The 21,230-nt window shown below is 32.9% G+C and overlaps 1 protein-coding gene across 1 annotated transcript; it reads right to left on the reverse strand.

Annotated features, from left to right (window-relative positions):
• Nucleotides 1–16,650: 16,650 nt before the first annotated feature.
• On the reverse strand, nt 16,651–18,131 carry LOC112087594. The gene is made up of 2 exons (XM_024157538.1): nt 17,900–18,131; nt 16,651–17,633 (listed from the first exon to the last, which is right to left on the reverse strand). Exons 1-2 carry the CDS (start codon nt 18,129–18,131, stop codon nt 16,651–16,653), a joined length of 1,215 nt encoding a protein of 404 aa, XP_024013306.1.
• Between the last annotated feature and the right edge of the window lie 3,099 nt (nt 18,132–21,230).

A 21,230-nucleotide genomic window follows, 5' to 3' on the forward strand; every position in this document is an offset into this window, starting at 1 on the left:
TAGGTATCTGTCTGCGGCGCGCAGACATAATAAACACATAAATTTTATTATAATTTGAATTTAGAAATTTTTGTAACATAAATGTCATATTTTTATTTTCAATAATTGAGATTAAAATATTATATAAACATAAATCTTAAAAATACTAAATATCTATTATTATTATTCTAAATCGATTAATATTAATCGTATATTAGAGTTATTTAAGATCGTATGTAGCTATTAAGTAATATTATAATAAACGATTATCAAATATAATTAGTAATAATAATAAAACTAATTAAATGGTAGATAAAAATATAATAAAAAGAAATATCAAAATAAATAATAAGATCCAACACGCAAGTTTTAAGTTATATAAATACTTATATATAATTACTATACAAATTTTGTTATAATTTGATTATATCAAATTCTTTATTTAACATATTTTGCAATTCTTTTACCAGATTTAGGAAGTTTTTCTAACATATACGTGACATTCTCCATTCTGAATAGTTGGAACTAAAATATTATATATCCATAGATCACAAAAATTTATTGGATTGTTTATTATTCTAAATTGATTTATTTAGCCCACATATTAACGTTATTTAACAATCGTCTACATTTATAAATGGATATATATATAACGTAATATAAGAAGTACTATATTAAATGTCGATACTGTATAACTTTAGTGAATATATATATATAACGTAATATAAGAAGTACTATATTAAACGATAACCAAGGAAAATATAATAAAAGAAATACCAAATAAAATAGAAAGATTCGACATAACATAAGATAGAAAGTCTTAGCATGAGAAAAAAAATGTAGCTTATACAATGATATTATGAGGACATAAATCCATTAAGTCTTGTTGCATGGAATTTAAAGAGATAAAAATTAAAACTCCATCATAATCAAACTTTCAGGAGTCCTTTTTCGTGCTTGTTCCAACTTGCGTCTCTATCATGTTAAACTTGTTTTGAATCCTGAAAGTTTAAGAGACACAGACATATTTAAAGGTTATTGTATATATATATTTATCATTTTCGGATTACTTACTTTCTCTTGAAAATCAGGACATCATCAGTATTATGAGCAAAGAGGAGACAGGAAAAACTAATTGCTTCATGAGCATGGATAGTTATTTCATCTATATACATAAAACGATCAGTAAAAACTATACATGCAAAATAAAATATTTATGAAATTAATAAGATAATAATGGCATATGCTTAATGACCCATACCTTCTTTTTTCTTTACGCTCCAATCGGTTAAAACACAAACTTCAAGAGGACCAGTGAATCTTTTGCTTCTTTCTTTGATGTCAGCAGCAAATTCCCCGTGTGCGATACATTTCAATTTCAAATCCCTTCAATTTAAACAATAAAAGTTACAAACTTTATTACCAAGTCATAGTGATCATGAAAGAAAATATTACTTACTCGAGGTGAAAGTTATTTCTTAACAGTATCTCCATCAGGATTGTCTTCAGTTACGATGTCGCTAACATCTTCCATCAAACCAATGAGATCTAAAAATCAATCATGATAAATTTCATAGTTATTATATATAGATTTCATAAATGAAATTCACATAATTTTTTTTATATATATGTACAATTATAAAAACGAAAACTTTAAAAGGAATAACTAAAGATAATCTTACCAACATGGTATATATAACTGACCATAAGGAACTCTGTAGATCTCACTAAAAGGGATAAATTTTATGAAAGGATCCATTGTCAATGGTCGTAGACATGATATCTTTGTCTCGGTAGTGAGAATGATCTGATAATTGTGTCTTGTGGTCCTTCCCTCGTTCTTCCGCTCAGATGGTATCAAGCCGAATCTAGACAATTAGAGCCACTGTCCTTCAGACCCAACACGACTAAAATATGGGAGGGAGAGGTTACCACATGAAGCATTGATTCTGCAACCCTATATACAGTGAAATTCGAAGAGAGATCAAACAAACAATAAATATAAATAAAAGATTTATATGTTTATATTAGATAATACTTACATTTTCGTCGACGAAAATGAAGTTCATGCCTGGTAAGCCTTGTCGATCAGGTTTGTTCCATCTTTTCAAAACTTTGACACGGATTTTCCAATCTCGTCTCCATCCATGCAACTCATCAACAAAGTGATATGCACCCATAGAGAAAGTGTTTTTAAAAAGGAAAAGAAAGGGTTGCGGAAAAAGATTGCTTTGTTGTTAGTTTTTATAGAGGAAGAAGATTTGCATGTATAGAAATGAAGATAAATATATATATATATATATATATATATATAACGTCTAGTCAATAGTTAAGCGGTTGTAGATTTTAAGGGAGATGGTTCGGTGAATCGATGCCTTTTACATCTTTTCATAATTTATAAATGTTCAATATTTGAAAAGTTGCAACTTATGATGAAGATTGTAAAGCTTTTATTGGTTATTGCGGTTTATATGTTAGTAAATGAATTGTCGAAAGTTGTTTTAACATGAAATAACGTTGTTTTATTGGGCCCATATGGTGTATATAATTTTGCTGCAACATAATTAACCGTTTATATCAAACCGATTCAGGTTTTCTATTATATTAACTGGTTAAAATTATTTTATTAACATTTTGGATCCTTATCGTAATACTTGTAATTGAATTTAAAATTGTGAAAGACTATACCCTTTAAAAATTTCGCTATAACTTGCTAAAATAAATTGGTCTTTGATATGTTGTTAAACGACATATCACATTTGAAATAACACAAAACATAAAATAAAAATAGGAAAAAAATAATACTAAATCCTTAATGAAAGAAACTATAATTTATAAGTTTCCATTTGGAAAGAAATTTATAATATATTAAGACTTGACAGATACACATATATTTGACTAATATAAATCAAATATATTTATAAGCTTAGTGATATGTGTCATTTTTAAAAAATTATTTGATATGTGTTAATTAAATGCATCATTATAAATAACATTTAATTTTATATGACCGTTAAATAGTGAACCTAATTATTAATAGTCATCATACAACTATTGGTATTTTTAAAGGTGGAATTAAGTGGTGCCTTAATGATACACTTGTACGTTATCATCTATAAAATGACGAAACGATAAAATTTTTTATTAAACAGAGAAAATATTTTTTAAACTCAAAACTTCACAATAAAACCGTCTTCTCGTTTTTGATCAACTAAAAAAATACCCCCATGCGAACGTATCTGTGAACTGGATTTAACTTTGGAGAGTTCTTGCATATGCATTCAGGTTATCAAAATTATCATTTAATACATCGGTTCCAATGCATAAAAAAAATGCTTCTCTTGGTAGATGAACATGTAAGTACATAATTGCAATACCATATATTTTAACGAAACGGTTATCTAACTTGTTAATATATTTTGGTCAAAGGGTGATAGAATTGTAGCAACAATGCCCATTGATTTAGTGGATCAGTACAGTGACCGAATTTCTGAAGGGAATTAGTATTTTATTCGTAATTTTAGTGTCATACATGATCTATGTTCATCAGTTGCGGTCTTCAACAAATATCAATTGTGTTTCAACGAACATACTCGCATCCCAAGAAACATCATCAGTTCTCAAAGATCATCTATATTCATTCATATCGTTTAGTGAAATATTCAACACTCCATCTACACGCTCAAGGATTGGTATGTTTTGTATACAATTAGATTGTGTTGTTTTAGAATTATTTATTATTTAGATCTAACCATAGTGATAAATTTTAATTTTGAAGTTGGCTTGATCGGAAGAACTATCAAAGTTCATAAATTAAGCGAGCATGCTGTGACAAAATATGGAAGATGCCATGTTGATTCACAGAAATGCATCAACTTTACTCTTTGAAGTTTTGAGTAAGTAAACATGTCAGGTTTTTCATTTTTTTAAATACACGAAATTAATTTTTTGTATTAGGAAATATTAGTTAAATTTTTTGAGTGACCATTTGTTTATGTTCATAGATGTGTCGATATCAAATGTGTAGTATTTGGAAAAGATGCTACAGATTTTGAAGCATTCTGGCTAAATATTGAGATGCGGCGTGCTGGCATAAATATTTTAGAATTTTATACAAAATAACAAACTGCATTTATAGATAATTAGCTTGTTCAATTATTCATTTTTTAAATTCATTACTCTTTATATTTTTATTGAATTATTTTGAAATTAAAAATTCTAAAAGACTTCTATAAACATTCGTTATAAATCACTTATATAAAATTTATTTTAACCGGTGTTCAATTGACATCATTTAATTAAATATAACATAAAACATAAAGTAAAAATAGAAAAAAATAAACAGTATTAGGTCCTTAATGAAAAAAAATATTAATAAGTTTTTCTTTTTAGTATACTCTCTAAGCCTAAGCATCCATAATAAGCTTCTTGAGGCGGTGAACTTCAAGGAATGGAGGGTTCAACAAAACTTTACTGCATTTGAAGGGTGTTGTAATAATCCAAACGTCATGTATTTGGATGACTTTCACAAACCTCAACACACAGATGATCACAAGTTTATTGGTTGATATAAATATAAGTGGTTTTTCAACTTCATATATCACCTTTTTAAAAAATAATAAACATTTTGAATCTATATTAATCTATTGAATTTTTAAAAATTAAATTTATAGAGAAGATTAGAGAATATGTCTTCAATTGTTGGTCACTTCTCTGCAACATCTCCACACACCTTGGACTTGAAATATTGGAAGAAAATACTAGAATATGGGTAATACGTTGATACACAAAATAAATAATTATTTGGGTTAAAATAAGAATAATATTAGAACTACATCATTAAATAATAAACTCAATTTATTGGAATCAATGAATACCAACAAAAAAAGTGTTGATCAAAAACTCTTTTAAGAAAATCAAAATCAAGTAAAAAAAGAATTTATAGAAAAAATGACATGAAAATGCATAATATTGCCATAAAGAAACTTCTTTAGAATATGATTTAGATCCATTTATGTATTAATTTTGATTGTATAACAGACATACAAATTTGATATATCTATATATATATTTAATATTTTATGACCAGTAAAAAGCTAATCTAAATCTTTATAATTCTCATATAATGATTGGTACTCTTAAAAGTAGAATTAACTGGAGTCTTAGTGATATATTTGTAAGTTATCATCTATAAAATAGTGAAATGATACAATTTTACACTAAATAGAGAAAATTTAGAACTCATAATTTCTCAACATACAACCGTCTTTTCGTATCTGATCAACAGAAAAATGTCGCCTATGAACGAATTTCCGAACTGGATTTGACATCCGAAAGATCGTGCATATGCATTCAAGTTATTAAAGATATCATTGAAGACATTGGTTCTAGTGTCTCTTCAAAAAAGTTTATTTTGGCTGATGAACATGTAAGTATAAAAAAAGAAAACTATATTACTTATTTTTAAATTCACTATCTAACTTGATCATATATTTTGGTTAAAGGGCGACATAATTGTTGCTACGATTCCTAGTAGTTTGGTGGATCAGTACGATAGCTAGTTTTTTGAGAGAAACTGATATTTAGTTCATAATTTTAGCATCATTCCTCAACTAAGATCATCAAATGCAATATTCAATAAATATCACGTATGTATAAACGAAGATACTCATATCCAAGTAATATCATCAAAGTCTGAAGACCGTGTCTATTCACTAATGTGAATTTATTAATAATTTTTGAAAAAATTATTAATGTGATTTTTTTTATGTGAGAAATACGAAATTGTAATTATCTATTGAATTTTCAAATAATTATTTTATACATAATCATTAAAAAAGAAGTTAGAAAGATAAACTTAAAATTTTATAAGATTATAAAAACTATTTAATTTATTTTACCGAATGTTTACATTGTCTTCTTACACTTCTTCCAACTTTGTCATCTTCTTATTCTTATTTCTTTTCGTTTTTCGTGATATCCTTATTTCCTTCTGTTTTCCTTTTGTTTTCCTTTTGTTTATATTGTTTTCTTACACAAATACTATAATAAATTACAAAATGTTATTAAACGCAGATACTATTTCCATATTCACGTACAAATCAGCATCTCCTATAACATTTCACCTGATTCTTGGCTTATCTAGTAAAGCCCTCCTATTTTCCTTCATCGTCCTCACTCGCCTTTATTGTCTTCTGTTTTTTTTTCTTTAACTTTAAAAAATGAAATTCAAACGTAAACAATGAATTTAAAAGCATGGACCCCCCCCCCCCTTGTCTATGAAAACAACAATGAAATTAGTATTAAAACCCACTAAAAACATCTTCAATCTTCTTGTGTTGTATCCACAGGTTATGTTCAATCAGATCAACGAACTCAAGAAGATCAAACATTGAGTTCACTTCGAGTGTCTCTTTTTGTCATTATCGGTAGTTCCTTGTAACCAAAGTTTTCTATTTGTTCTCTGCAGCTAAGCAGTCTACCAATAACTTTATGAAAGAAATCCCAGTAAATTAAACAAAACCAAAGCCAGATAATGTATGCATTAGTTGTGTTATTCCGACAAAAAAAAAAGATTACTGAATTAAAAACTGCTTGAATTTTATTAACGTTTGGACATGATTTTATTCATCTATATGTAAAACACACACTATACGTCTCTCAAAATCAGAAAAAGCCAAAACCAATAATCTAAAGAAAAACCTATATTTATGGCTGCTGTTTGTTTTGAAACTGGTATGGCATTTGATAATCTAATAACTCAAGTCTAAAGATATTTCCTGTTTGAACAAAAAGAAAAAAAAAGAAAAATTTAATAGATAAACAAAGAAAGAGAAACAAATAAATCTTCTGGCCATATAAAGAAAGAGATCGAGATCATCTCCTTTAAAATTCTTATGACCTGATATTTATCTCTTTTATAATTAAATTTGGTTAGTGAAATAGATGTCTCTATCTATATTGGTTTGTGTAACTGTAAAGTGTTTCTAAGGAACATTATAGAAAATGGAGTCTGAGAGAATAGAGTAAGTCATAGATATGAACACAAGGTTCAAAGAGTGAACTATCGATTGATCAAAAAAATTCCAAAACTCTTAAAAAGGACTCTCTTTTTTAATCTAATTATTAGAATTTCTCAGAGCACAAAATATAACATAAAAACCTAAACCATATATAGATCACAAAAATATAGCAAATCAAAGTGTGCGCAAATCAAGAACAAAGTAAATCTGGTACATAGGTCATAACCTCTCTTTCGTATATAATCATCAAGATCACAACAATACTCCTCCTTATCATCTTCTTGTTCTTATTTTCATTCTCATTCTTTGGTTGTGTAGATTAGACCACAAAATTGGAAAGCTAAACAAAAAATCAGATAACAATGACGATTTATTTAAAACAAAATAACAAACACTACTCAGAGGACAATAAACAAATTGAAAAAACACTTAGATGACTTAAGAATTACCTTCAGCTTAATAATTGTATCCTTATCCTTTCTTGTCCTCTTTTTGCTCTTCTTTGCCTTATACTTTAAAGATTTTTTTAAAATGTAGATAACTACAATGAACCTAAAGATCTCGCACGCTCTTACTACGTATTCTTCTTCTTCTTGAAATAAAAAGAGAAATAATTACATGATGCTTATGATTTATTTAGCTAAAGCTAGTATTGAATGTACACATACTACATTGATGCCCTTCGTTGTGGAACTTCATCTCGAAAACCATCTCTTGGTTTTTCTGGCTTGTTTTCGTTTTTACTTCTGGCCAAAAAGAATAGCCAATCATCAAAAAAAACCACTTCAAAACTTATGATCCAACGTTTTTTGGTTAGAAGAAATAAATTTAAATCAGCACAATTAAAATAAAGAATCAACCTCTGCTGTCTTGATTATAGTTATTGCCATATCCGGTATCTATCACGTTGTTTTGCCACCGACCATTTTCTATTTCATGTATATGTGTCAGTATAATAAAATCCATATTACAATAGGAGATATCAAACTGAACACAAAAACCTAAAGCATATATCTGACCATCTTGATCTCGATCAAAATCGATTTCAAACTCTCCTAGTACCTGAAGTAGATCAGCTTATATTTGAAAAAATTTTATAAATAAATTATCAACCAAAAAGGCATAACAAAACACAAAATATATGAAAATATGATAATGAAAAAAAGAGATACCCATATGTTTTGAATTGAGATGGTGTAGATTACGCAACTCCGTCTTCCTCCAAATCTTTCCTAGGCATAACAAAACACAAAATATATGAAAATATGATAATGAAAAAAAGAGATACCCATTTGTTTTGAATTAAGATGATGCATATTATGCAACTCCGTCTTCCTCAAATTCTTTCCTAAGAATATTACCTTCATCTGATGTACAAACAAAATACAACAAAAAGAACATAGAAGTAGACCAAACGATTGTATGACAAAGGAATTACCTTCTATTCTTCGAGTTCTCTTCACCGTCTTCCTTTCTTTGAGGGTATAACATGCTTTTGAAAATTATAACAAACAATTAGATGAGATGAGGAATTATTTATCTATAATGATTTATAGAACATAAATAAAAGAACTGAACAACTTAAAAAAACATATCGAATAATCAAATAGACAACACAATAAGAACACAACAACAGTAAAAAAACACCGATTAAATATTCAAATAACACCAAACCAAACGAAAACTTACCTAACAATATGCTGCAAAACCCAAAATTGTGATCATACTTTTCAATGGATTCAAAATACCATATCTAGAAGAACACATAGTTAGATTAATCTGTAAGCAAAGGAACATATCGAAAATCGCACAAAAAAATAAAAACTAAAAAAAACCACGTAGAGTAACCAATCGCCAAAACCCTAGAACAAACCGTAAAAAAAAAATAGTATATGAATATGAGCGGAGGCAGAAAATATTTATTTTTATAGAAAATGATTTAGGGTTTATGTGTTTCCTTATTTATTTGTCCATTATTAATGTGATCAACTATTTCTTTATAATTATCACAAATATAGGCTTGGGCTCACTTCTTTCTAGATCTGATCCATGATTGGTTAAAAAAAACTGATTTAGAAAGAGAGAAATTTAGAAAAAAAAAACACAATTAAATTAGTCTAAGGTTCAAACTTACTACCTATGAGATAAGAATTCAGGTCACTAACCATTGTAGTTTGTGTTATTTTTTTGTTAATCAATCAGCAGTTAAAATATATATTTTATTGTCGACAAAAAAATGGTATGATGCCATTTCTTTTCTGTCATGAGCTCTATTCTATATTTTATTGTGTATTAATTATGGAATATTTCCTTTTAATCATATTTTCTTTTTAATTGTAAAATAATCAACTGACCAATCAGAATATAGTATTGTCATTCATGGCATAACTGTAATTTAACACCTTCTACCAAAACGACAGAAAATAATAATAATTAATTAACACCAACCAATCAGAACATAACATCAGCTGACCAATCAGAACATAAGGATTTCATCAAAACGACACAAAAATCTGTGCGTTAAACCACAGCTCAATTCACTTCCTAAATACTATAATAGATATGTATGAGAGATTTTCGAGTATGAACTTTAAAAGTCTTTGTTGGAAGAGTTCACCTTCAAACCTTTATTTTGAGGGTCAGCTCCCTTTAAAATAAGGGGCCTTGTTGGAGATGCTCTAAGAGACTCATGGTTTTTTGTTCTCCATTAGTGAACCCCTTATTAATATTTATTTTAAAAAATATTATTATTTTAGCAAACATCCGAGGTTTCGATTCTTGTGGAAGACGAATGGATTGTATGTACAAACAATGTAAACTCATTTACAAGATCATTATCAAACATACATTAAAATTCAACAAAGAAACCATTACAAACGCAAATCATATATCAACCGATGTGATGATCAAACTCAAGAGCAAACTCAAGATCAAACTCATTCATGATTCCAATTAACCATATGATAATAAAACCTAAATCATATATCAACCGATTCTCATGACACAAACAGAGGATGAACATAATCAAACAATTCGGCTTCAACCAAACGAACCCTAATTTGAGCTAAACCCTATGATCTAAACCCAAAAAGAACTAAGACACACATAGATTGTAATTCGAACAACCCTAATCTGAACTAGAACAAAGTTGAAAAAAAATTTCCCAATTTGAGAAACCCTAAGTTACCAATTCGATTCACCAATATAGCCTTAAATCGACTTAAATGAATGTTTTGAACTCACGCACACACATTTTGTCAATGAATTTACCCAAATTTTCATCATTTCAACCCCACAAAAAATTTTCCCAAATTTCGACGAACACTAATTTACCCTAACTCAACTAAACAACCGTCAATCGGATAAATCATCGGACTCTTACTTGGAAATGTCGATTGAAGTGGATATCCGCCGAGATAGAGAACACCAGAGCCTGTTCGAACCTCCGATTTGAACTCTGCCGAGTGAAATCGCCGTTTCGATAAAGAGAAAAAAGAGAGAGAGTCGGGTTTCTTTTTCCCTGATAACAAAGAAATAAATTTTCAACAAAAAAACTCAATCTCATTAAAATTGAACGACCAATAGCCTTCCTCCACGTCGCCAACGAGACCGTGTCCTGCACCCCTTAGCTAAGGATCGATCCGTTCCTTTTTTTGGGCTTTCAATTTATTTTTAATCAACTTTGCCTAGGATACTGGACCGAAAAATGGGCAAGAGACGCTGATAGAGCTGGTCTAAGTTTAGCTTGGCCTATGCAGCCTTCACATTTTCTCATGATGCCACATCATCTCTTTAAATTCTAAAATTGTGACACATCATCAACTCATTTGTTAATTTTAAGTTGTTTATATGATTTGTTATATTTTGAGTTATTATTATACTTTAATTCTCATAGTAACTATCATCCTTTAATTTAACAAGAATTTGAAAAGATATTTCTTTATAAATAATAATTTATATATTGATTTATTTCTTCATTATTATTAAAAATGATATACTTTATTTATATGATTAGATAAATATGGATAATAAATCATAAAATTTTAAGATAACCGGATTTGGTAACAAATTCTCGGATCCGAGGTTTTTAATATCCACTAATATCAAATTGTGATATATGTGACGACTCGAATGACAACTCTGATCTTTTTAATGGATATGTGAGAATGCATATTATGTGATGCAAATTATGGTATAAAAAAATGTTAATATGTTTAATCTAATCTTCGAAACAGAGAATGGGTGAAGTCCCTCCAAAAAAATTATACATAGCACAAGTTAGAGAGATGACATTGAGAGTGGCTAGAAAAAAGAGAAACATAAGAAGATAGAAATTTAAACCGGTCTAATATGTTGTATATGGTTCAACATGTTATATTGACGAGAGAGAGGGAAAGGGGTGTAGAAAAAGAGGAAGAGATAGAGAAAAAAATTTAACTTACCTGATGATTAATGTTATGATAATTTTAGTCTGTACTTAGAACCTATTAACTAAAAAATAATTTTCCTTTTGATTGGGTTAACAACACAAAACACTTTATTTGACACTGGTGTGATGTATCAAGGTACATTTAAGTTCAATTTAATCATGAACTATATAATTCAAAAACAAGATATACTATAAAAAACTGAATAGTTATTATATCAAAATAAAACAAAATGACAAAATGGAATATGCTCATTACAGAAATTTAAGTTTTCAAGATTATGGATGAGTGATTCAAATTTGAAGAGGCAACGAACTTACAAATATCTATGCTCGAAAATAAGCATGTATGCATGCCAGCAATATGATTAAGGAATGCATACGAGGGCTTTCAAAAGATAGGTTAATGACCACAGCTGTTTATGGATATGTGAAAATGGTTGTTATAAGAGGTAGATTAAGCTATCTTAAAAAGATAACAAGTTCATGATATCCTAAGGACAATAAAAAGGAAAAATCTTCTAAAATATTACATAGCGCTCAAATCATACAAAAAACCACATAACTAGCCAGAAAAATGAGAAGCGAGAGAAAGAAAATGGATGTTAGATTTAAACCAAGCAAAAAAGTGGATTATATTTCAATATGTCGTGTTAATGAAACTAAAAGGAGATAAAATAATAAAGACATGTTGGGAAAAGGCTAAATGCTTTGAGAAGTATATAATGTTAAGTAAATGGACATCTAACCCATACAAGTATATGCTTTGTTTCCTAATTAGTATTGGGAGTTTTATAAGAGTTAACTGAGATCTTAACCTCACATACTCCTCTCCCTTATATCGAATTCTCATATACTCTCATTATATCCATCATTTCTTTTTGATTTTCTTTTTAATACAAAAGGGCATAAAAAGACAAAAAACCCTTAATTAATAACCATAATTACATATTTAATCCAGAGTAAATCGAATTATCCAGACTCAAACCCGGATCCAATTTAAATTACCAATTTAACTGAAATTGTTAAACTAAACCGGTCTAAGTGTTTTAAACCATCCAATTTAATTAAACCATCGACCAAACCCTAAAACTCTATTTCCCGATCCCAAATCTTCTTCCTCTTCATTTCCATCATCTTCTTCCATCCTCCATCATCTTCTTCCTCTTCGATTCCATCATCTTTTTCCTCTTCCATCATCTTCTTCCTCTTCAATTAAATCTCCACATATTCTCTTCGTTCACCGCCGCTCACTCTCCACTCTTCACTCTTCTGTTTTAGGCTCACCACCACCACCGTTTTAGCCTCGCCACCGCCGCCGTTTCACACTTCCGTCGTCGCCGAACATGTATCTTCTAGGCTTAAGAGTAATTAGAACCCTAATTTATGATTTCCTTCCCTCAACCCTGAATACCAACTGATTTCTGATTTTTGTTTCAGAATTTTTGGAGGATGTCGACTAGGGGTTCACCTTCTTAACCAGAGAGATCTGAGGCTGAGTATGCTACGACATCAGAAGAAGGATTGGGTTCAAACTCAAATGTTGATCATACAACCAGGATGTAGTTTAGTACAACTGGAATTATCGCGTACAACTGATTTTTGCTTGTGGTTGAACCAAGAATACTAGTTGTACCAATACACTATTATTCACTTATCATATGCGTTTTGATTGCAGCAAGAGGAGGTCTCAATATCAATGGAACCTTGAGATTTATTCTTCAAGCAAAGTGAGTATCTGTTATACCTGAAGCTTCAATCAAGGTGTGAAACCTTTAATTTCATGGGAGTCTTCAAGAGGCTTGATATCTCAGAGAGGAACTGGTCTGAAAATCACCCACAATTCAAGCATATTGTCCCCATGTTTATCTAGAAGAATAGAATGTTAATGGGAATGTGGATATCGCTTCTCCGAACAGCAGTGACAGACAAGCAGCGGCAGTGTTGGTTTGTTGTGAATGGTGTACCTATTCGGTATTGAATCAGAGAACACGGCCTTATTTCAGGATTATTCTGCCACCATTATCCAGCCGACTATGATCAGTTAAGGAGTATGTATTCTGTGGAGGAGCAGTTTGGAAAGACTAATATAGAGGTGAAAGAGGTGCGTGAGAAGCTGGAATCAATGGATTTCATTGAAGGTGGTACTGATAGGTTGAAGATGGTTGTACTTTTCTTCTTAGCAACTGTCATCAAAGGAAAGTTCAAGATATTTCACAGACCCATTCATTCTCCGAGTGGTGGATGATCTGAATCTGTGTGAAATGTTTCCCTGGGGTCGTTTCACTTTTGATGACGTCTTAGCTGAGGTTGCACATCTGATGGATCATTTTCGAGGATCTGTTCGAGGGAACTGGACTTTTCCGAGGTTCATATTGCCTTTAGAGGTAATGTTATATGTTTTAAATTCAGTATAACTTGTACAACTAGAAATCGTAGTATTAATACAACTAGGATTCTTGGTTCAACTAGATATAGTGTATAACTAGTAGTATTGGTACAACTAGTATTCTTGGTTCAACTAGAGATAGTGTATAACTGGTATTATTGGTACAACTCGTGTTTAGGGTACAACTAGTGTAACTGGTATTATTGGTAGAACTGACATAACTAGTACGATTATATGTGCAGATTTTGGCGTTTGAATCTATCCCGGTTCTGAAAAAAGCGTTACAAGAAAAAGTTCGGAATGCAGATGGTGATTGTCCAAGAATGTGCAAGTGAAAGTTAAGAGAACAGGCAAAACATAATTTTCTTTAACTGATATTTTTGAAGTACTTGGAGATACAAATGTTTATGATTCTCCTTTAATTTTATATTTTTACATACAATATTAGAGATTTAGTTTAATTTAATTTTTGTTTTTTGTTAAAAAAGACATAATTAGTATCTTGGTACCTGAAGATGGAGAAGACATGCTCTTGCTTAACATCCTAGACGAGCATGTATGGGATGACTTCGAAGTAGGAGAGGATGATGCTATTCCTGACCCTGTTGTTGATAGTTGGCACATGATTTTAGTCCGACTACAGAAGAAGATACACTTGAAGGATCTGTACCAATTAGATGTTAAATCCCGAGAAGACCAGCCATCACCCAAATCGACAGATACTGAAGCTGTAAGAAGTGAGGATGTGTTGAAGAAGATGGAAGAATGGTTTATAAAGATTAACGAGAAGATGGAAGAAGGGTTTAGGAAGATTAATGAGAAGGTTCATGAGATGGACACAAGACTGAAGTCTGTGGAAATGAAAAATAGCTGATCAAAGGAGAGATTCTGATTATATGGATTTTCAGTATGAAGATGTGGGGAGAGCGTATGAAACTGGTGGAGGGTCAAATGCAAGAGGTAAAAAAAAAGTTATTTATTTGTTTTATTAAGTGTATGTTCAAAATTTTTTTTTACATTTTTTTATGCAATGTAGGTGATGCGGGTATGGAGACCACAGACGCACACGCACATGCAGAGGAGACAACGAACACACCTGTAGAGGAGACCACATATGCACCTGCAATGAACACAGACGCACCTGCACCTGTAGAGGAGACCACAGACGCACCTGTACCTGCAGAGGAGATCACAGACGCACCTGCACCTGCAGAGGAGACCACAGACGCACCTGCAGAGGAGACCACAGACGGACCTGTACCTGCAGTGGAGACCACAAACATACCTACACCTGTACTGGAGACTCCTAAACCACCACGAAAGAAACCAGGCTACAAAGTAATCCAGCAGAAGAGTGCTGAGGCTAAAAGGATGGCTGAGATCATTAGGAGTAGGAGAAAGGGTAAACCATCAAGGCATATATCCACTCCTTTCGAAAATGATGCACCAGTAGAATGGAAGAAACGAGAGGCTGCAGAAAAGAAGTAGAAGAAACAAGTTTGTTTTGGTTTTTGTTGAAACTAGTTGATGGTTTTTGGTGAAATTAGTAGATGGTTCAAGTTGAAACTAGTAGAAGGTTTTTGTTGAAACTAGTAGAAGGTTTATTGTTTTATGTTTAGTGAAACAGGATTCAGAAGGTTGAAAATTAGTAGAAAGTTTATTATTTGATTTATGTTTTTGGACTTTTTTTTGTTAGTACAACTGGTATTATCACGTACAACTGATGTTGTTACAACTAGAATAATAAGTAAAAAGAAAAAGAAACATATATTGTAAAAAAAATTAAAAAAATAAAAGTCACATGTGCGCTGTCAAACTGCAAGCGCCGTTCATAAATAATTATAAAAATAATAATTACTTTTGTAGCGCCGTCAAATAATACACAAAGTTGTACCCAAATAGGTAAGTTGTACTCTATTTTGTTCTATTATACAGAGTTGTACTTTCATAGTTAAAACGATTTTATTAGTTATACCATACTATAAATTATTTTTTTATAGTTATACTTTTGAAAATAGGTAATGATAAGACATTTAAAAAAGATATATATGATAAAATGTATACAATTTTGTTTATTTATTAATTTCTTATAACTATCTAGCATTAGTTGTAATAGTTGCCATAAAAGTATAAGGTAGATGTTATGAAAATATGATTTTTATGTTCTCAATATTCAAAAATGCATCAAGTTGGGTTTATTTCATCAAAATAGATATGAAATAGAGTTCTTAAACACATACTGCATTCCGAAATGCAGTATTTTAAATAATACAAAAAAAATGAAAAAAAACATCAAGTACACACTAGTTGTCCACGGTAGTTATACTAGTTGCACCAAAACATCACAATCGGTTCATATTCCTCTTCCTCTTGTTCTGCTACGTTAGGATCATTATACAACCATGCTCCTATTCCTCTTCCTCTTACTCCTCTTCTTCCTCTTCCTCCTCTTCTTCCTCTTCCTCTCCCTTGATGTTCTCCAACTGATGGATACCTAGTTATGTTGATGCGTCCTTTTTTCTTTACTATTTTTGGAGGAAATACACATTTGCTTGGATATGGTCAGAAACAATCCAGTCATATTTATGGGAGACTGGATAGATCGTTCTGCAGTAAGCCAACAACCAATGCTCCATCCAATAATAGTGGGAGCAAAATTCACGTAGATGGAGCTCCCTCTCCCTGCTCATAAAGATAGCAGCTGCTATTGCATGCACACACGGGTACTTGTCGATATCAAACATCTTGCAACGGTAACTTTTATTTCTCATATCAACCAGATAGACCTTGCTATCACGCCCAATCACATTGTACTCAAGGTGGAAGCTGTTTAACTAATGCACCGTCAATAGATTTGCTTCCACACATCTCACATGCATTTCATTCTCCATATATGGAACACGCTTATGTGCCGTAGAAACTTCATTAGACGCCTTCCTATACTTGTTAAACCATTCAGCCAATTTTGCAACAATCACATCAATCATTGGTAACAGCGAGTACTTCTTTGCTTCTACAAAAACGCCATTGATAGATTCTGCACAATTGGTGGTGTCAATCTTATACCTGTCTCCGGGAAAATAGCATCTTGCCCATTTCTCCTCACCAACAGTCCTATCCAGATATTTGGCTGCATCTGGATACGTTCTCCTAAAAGCACTGTAAAGTGTCAAGAATTCATTCTCGGTATAAGCATGAGCACAAGCTCTGAACTTCTTCGCACAAGTCACTCTGTTGACTCCTGAGACATTTCCTTTCACGTTTTCAGACAAATGATATATACAAACTCCATGCTGAGACAATGGAAAGACCTCACGTATTGACTTAAGGAGACTTTGGTTTCTATCAGAAAGAAACACCAATTCAGGAACATCTGGTACAACTGATCTCAACATGTTCATAAACCACATCCAGCTTGCCTCTTTCTCACCATCAAGTACACCAAAAGCAATTGGATAATGGTGATGGTCAGGATCTTGAGCTGTAGCACCAATTAAAACGCCACCATATGCATTCTTAAGGTGGGTGGCATCCAGAGCAATCACTTTTCTCATGACTTGGAAACCCTCAAAGCAAGCTCCCAAGGCAAATAATAGATACTTAAACCTGTTTCCCTCATCCATTTCCACATAAGTGCGTGTACCAGGGTTCATGTACTCTAGCATATACAAATAAGAGTGCAACAACTGATAACTCTCCTCTGGACTTCCCCGCACATCATTAGAAGCTGCTCTTTTTCTCTCCATGCAGTGGAGTATGATACTTGCGTTTTGAACCAAAACAATCAGTTCTTGTGGTGCTGGAGTTTTGAGTTTGCCTGGATAATCAGAATGACAAATAGACCTGACCAACTCTGGTGTGCCTTTCCTTCGATTTTTTCTTGTAACTGTAGTAGCTCGAGAACATATATGATTCTTGATGTACGTTCTAACTGTGAAAAGATCTGAATTCTTCGTCTTTGCAGCTCGTAAATACCACTTACACCCATCTTTTGCTCCATGATATTTTAACACATATCGGCGTGTATCTGACTGGATGATATCAAACTCGAAACTATTTTTACGGGAGGCTACAAACACTAACTCTTGCAATGACTCCTTTTGCCAAATTCTTGTCCTACAGCTAAATCAATACCATCTTCCCATGTATGATTCACGTACACATCTTCTTCTACAACAGTTGCCACCTCAATATCGTCATACATACCAAAGTCTTCATGCACATTATTTCCAACATCTTCACCATCTTCAGCATCTTCACTAACAACATCTTCTTTTTGCGGCTCTGATGTTTCGCCTTTGTAAAAAGTATCCATACCATCATTAACATCATCACCATCATTATGCTGCCCAGGAGAAAGAGAAACAGAAGGAGAAGGTAAGTGTTATACCGTCTGATCCTCCGATGTGCTTTCGGTTAATGAAAACTTGTGGTACTGTTCGCCTTCCAACAATCGCTCCAATTGCACTTTGGATGCTCCAACCATCTTCTGCAAGACCCAATTTTTGCTATATTTTGATTCTCGAATCTCTCAATCATTAGTCACAAATGAATCTTCTATATACATATATTGATCCCTTGAAAGTTTCGAATGATAGAAATGTCTGAGAATCAAGATGTCAAGAGAAGAAAGAGGTAAGAAACATAGTTGGATGAAATGATTTACTTTGATCTTAAAACGCACCTCTTTCGTCAAGCTCTACAACATGAGGAACCTGATCAAGCTCCATGAACACAGATTTTGCTCTCTTGCAATACCTGTTCACCAACCAAGGATTCATAGTCATATATAGGTACGTGAACAAAATCCAACTTGATCACATCTTAGCTCAACATCAAGTTCAAACAAAGTTGTCTCACATAAAACCCAATCCACCGAATACTAAAGAGCTAAGCAAAAAGCTGGAAGATATCGATTTTTTTATTCAAGATCGAGATTACAAGAGTCTTAGCATCGTTTATATAGAGTTGAACTGAGGAAACAATGAAAACCCTAAAGCGAGAACAATGAAGCAACGAGTGCCACTTGTCATCAGCTGCCATCATCGACGCATGATCCAAGGAGCGTGTAACGGTTCTGCAGATGAACGTTGTGAGCTGTGAAAGCCGTACGAGAACTACAGTTTTGGCATCCTCTGATTTTGTCTTAAAGCAGAGGAGAGTGAAAACAGAGTGATGTGGGCATCTCAGGTTTTGGATTTGGAGTGTGGGCTTTTGTCGAAGGCCCAGTTATCTTTAACCTAACAGATGTGTCACAGTGAAAAGCCTCTAAATCGACAAGAGGATATGCCTTTGCCTTAATACTCCCCCTCAAACTGATGGCCGGCGGTGAGTCGACATCCAGTTTGTACTGGAGATCATCGAAAGACTTCTGAGGAAGTAATTTGGTGAATGCATCTGCAAGGTGAAGAGTCGCTGGAATTTGTTTGACAATCAGAGTCCCTAAAGCGACTCTTTCCCTGACATAATGGAAATCAGTATCAAAGTGCTTGGTTCTGTTGTGCATCGCCGGATTAGCAGGGAGGTAAACTGCCGAAAGATTGTCGTAGTACATCTCAGGAGTTGTGAGCTGTGGGATTCTCATTTCACCAACAGGGAAGCTATCCATTTTAACTCAGTTGCAGCAATAGATAATTACCTGTACTTAGCCTCCGTCGATGAACGTGAGACTGTAGGATGACATTTAGCTGACCAGGAGATGATATTGGACCCGAGAAATGTACAAAAACCACCAGTTGATCGTCGCGTCTCGTGACAACCTGCCCAGTCGCTGTCGCTATACTCGCGCTGAGTAAAATCCGAATGATGAGTTAAATTGATTCCTATATGAATGGTACCTTTCAGATAACAAAGTATCCGTTTGAGATTGGTAAAATCAGCCACTGAAGGTGTGTGCATCTTCTGACAAACGTAATTGACTGCAAACTGTATATCAGGACAAGTCAGAGTGAGATACTGAAGCTTCTCAGCCAGACTTCAAAAGTATGAAGGCTCGGAGAAGAGATCTTGATGTCCTTGCACTTTGCAGAGGTGTTGCCATCGGAGCACAGTCTTTCATTCCAGCAAGACCAATGAAATCTGCTGTGTACTTTTCTTGACAGAGGAACAAACCATTCGAATGAAATGTAGCTTGGATCCCCAGAAAATAATGAAGTGGCCCCATGTCCTTCATTCGAAACTTGGAACCAAGATCAGACAAGAGTTTCGACATAAGCTCCGAGTTGCTTCCCGTAAGCACCATGTCGTCAACACTAAGAAGAAGATACATAGTATCACCACCATGTAAATAAACGAAGAGAAAAAGATCCCCATATGTGCATTTGAAACCAAAGTCAAGCAAAAAAGAACTCATTTTGTCAAACCAGGCTCTGGGAACCTGCTTTAGGCCACATATTGCTTTTAGTTTGAATTGAGCTTAGTTTTAAACACCCATCTGCATCCCAATGGTTGAATAGCATTACTCGGAGGAATCAAATCCCAAGTGTCGATTTCGTGAAGAGTATCATAATCTTCTTTCATTGCAGAAGTCCACCCTGAATCCTTTAGAGCTGATTTTACTGTATTAGGTTCGGGATAAACCGTTTTGATAGAAGACAAAACATACTTGGGATTGGGTTTAATGATAGCCGCTTTTCCTCTGGTGATCATCGAATGAGAAGATGAGATAAGTTGTACAGGATTCTGTAAAGGTGAAGAGTTTGCAGAAACTGCAGGTAAAGATGTTGCAGGCGAGGAGGAAACAGAGAGACTTCTCACGGTCTGAACAGTTGCAGGAGACACTGTAGTTGAAGTAGATTCAGATGAAGCAACATTGTTGTTAACTGAACTATCTGACCTGAATGCTGATAATGGTGAGCTGTTGCCAATAGGATTGGGATCTATGCCCACCGTACACTCAGAACTCATCCTATCAGCACCAGTAGATAGATCAGAAACTGGTGTTACGTTTATTAAAATAGGAGTTTGAAGATCAGGAACTGATGAGTGTAGAACATGAGAAGTCTGAACCGGTGTGATTGGAGAGCATATTCCTTTTTGCCAAGCTGACAGTAAAGAAGTATGAGCTGTAGAGTAGAATGAGCTATATTCTGCGTCAAAAGGAAACCGTTTTTCTTCAAACAGAACATGACGAGAGATGAATACACGCCCTGTGGGAGGATGATAGCATCGATAACCTTTGTATTTGTCGTTGTATCCCAAGTATACACAGAGGATGGACTTAAGATCAAACTTGTTTTTAGCATAAGGTCTCAGAAATGGGAAGCATGCACAGCCAAAGACACGTAAAAATCTGTATTCAGGAGCCTTTCCCGTAAAAATTTCAAAGGGAAATTTGTTATTCAGAGCAGATGATGGCAAGAGATTTCCAAGAATTTTTCAGTGAAGAAACCTCCCACCCACAAGTGATGAGGTA

This window comes from Eutrema salsugineum, unplaced genomic scaffold (assembly GCF_000478725.1).
Source record: "Eutrema salsugineum unplaced genomic scaffold, Eutsalg1_0 scaffold_17, whole genome shotgun sequence".
In the NCBI taxonomy this organism is placed as follows: domain Eukaryota; kingdom Viridiplantae; phylum Streptophyta; class Magnoliopsida; order Brassicales; family Brassicaceae; genus Eutrema; species Eutrema salsugineum.

What these genes read in the sequence shown, in the direction of transcription:
- LOC112087594 (XM_024157538.1), bottom strand. Translation starts at nt 18,131, where the DNA reads ATGGATACTTTTTACAAAGGCGAAACATCAGAGCCGCAAAAAGAAGAT. An exon ending in CAAAAGGAGTCATTGCAAGA is followed by an intron (nt 17,634 to 17,899) that starts GTTAGTGTTTGT and finishes CTGATTATCCAG; the next exon opens with GCAAACTCAAAACTCCAGCA.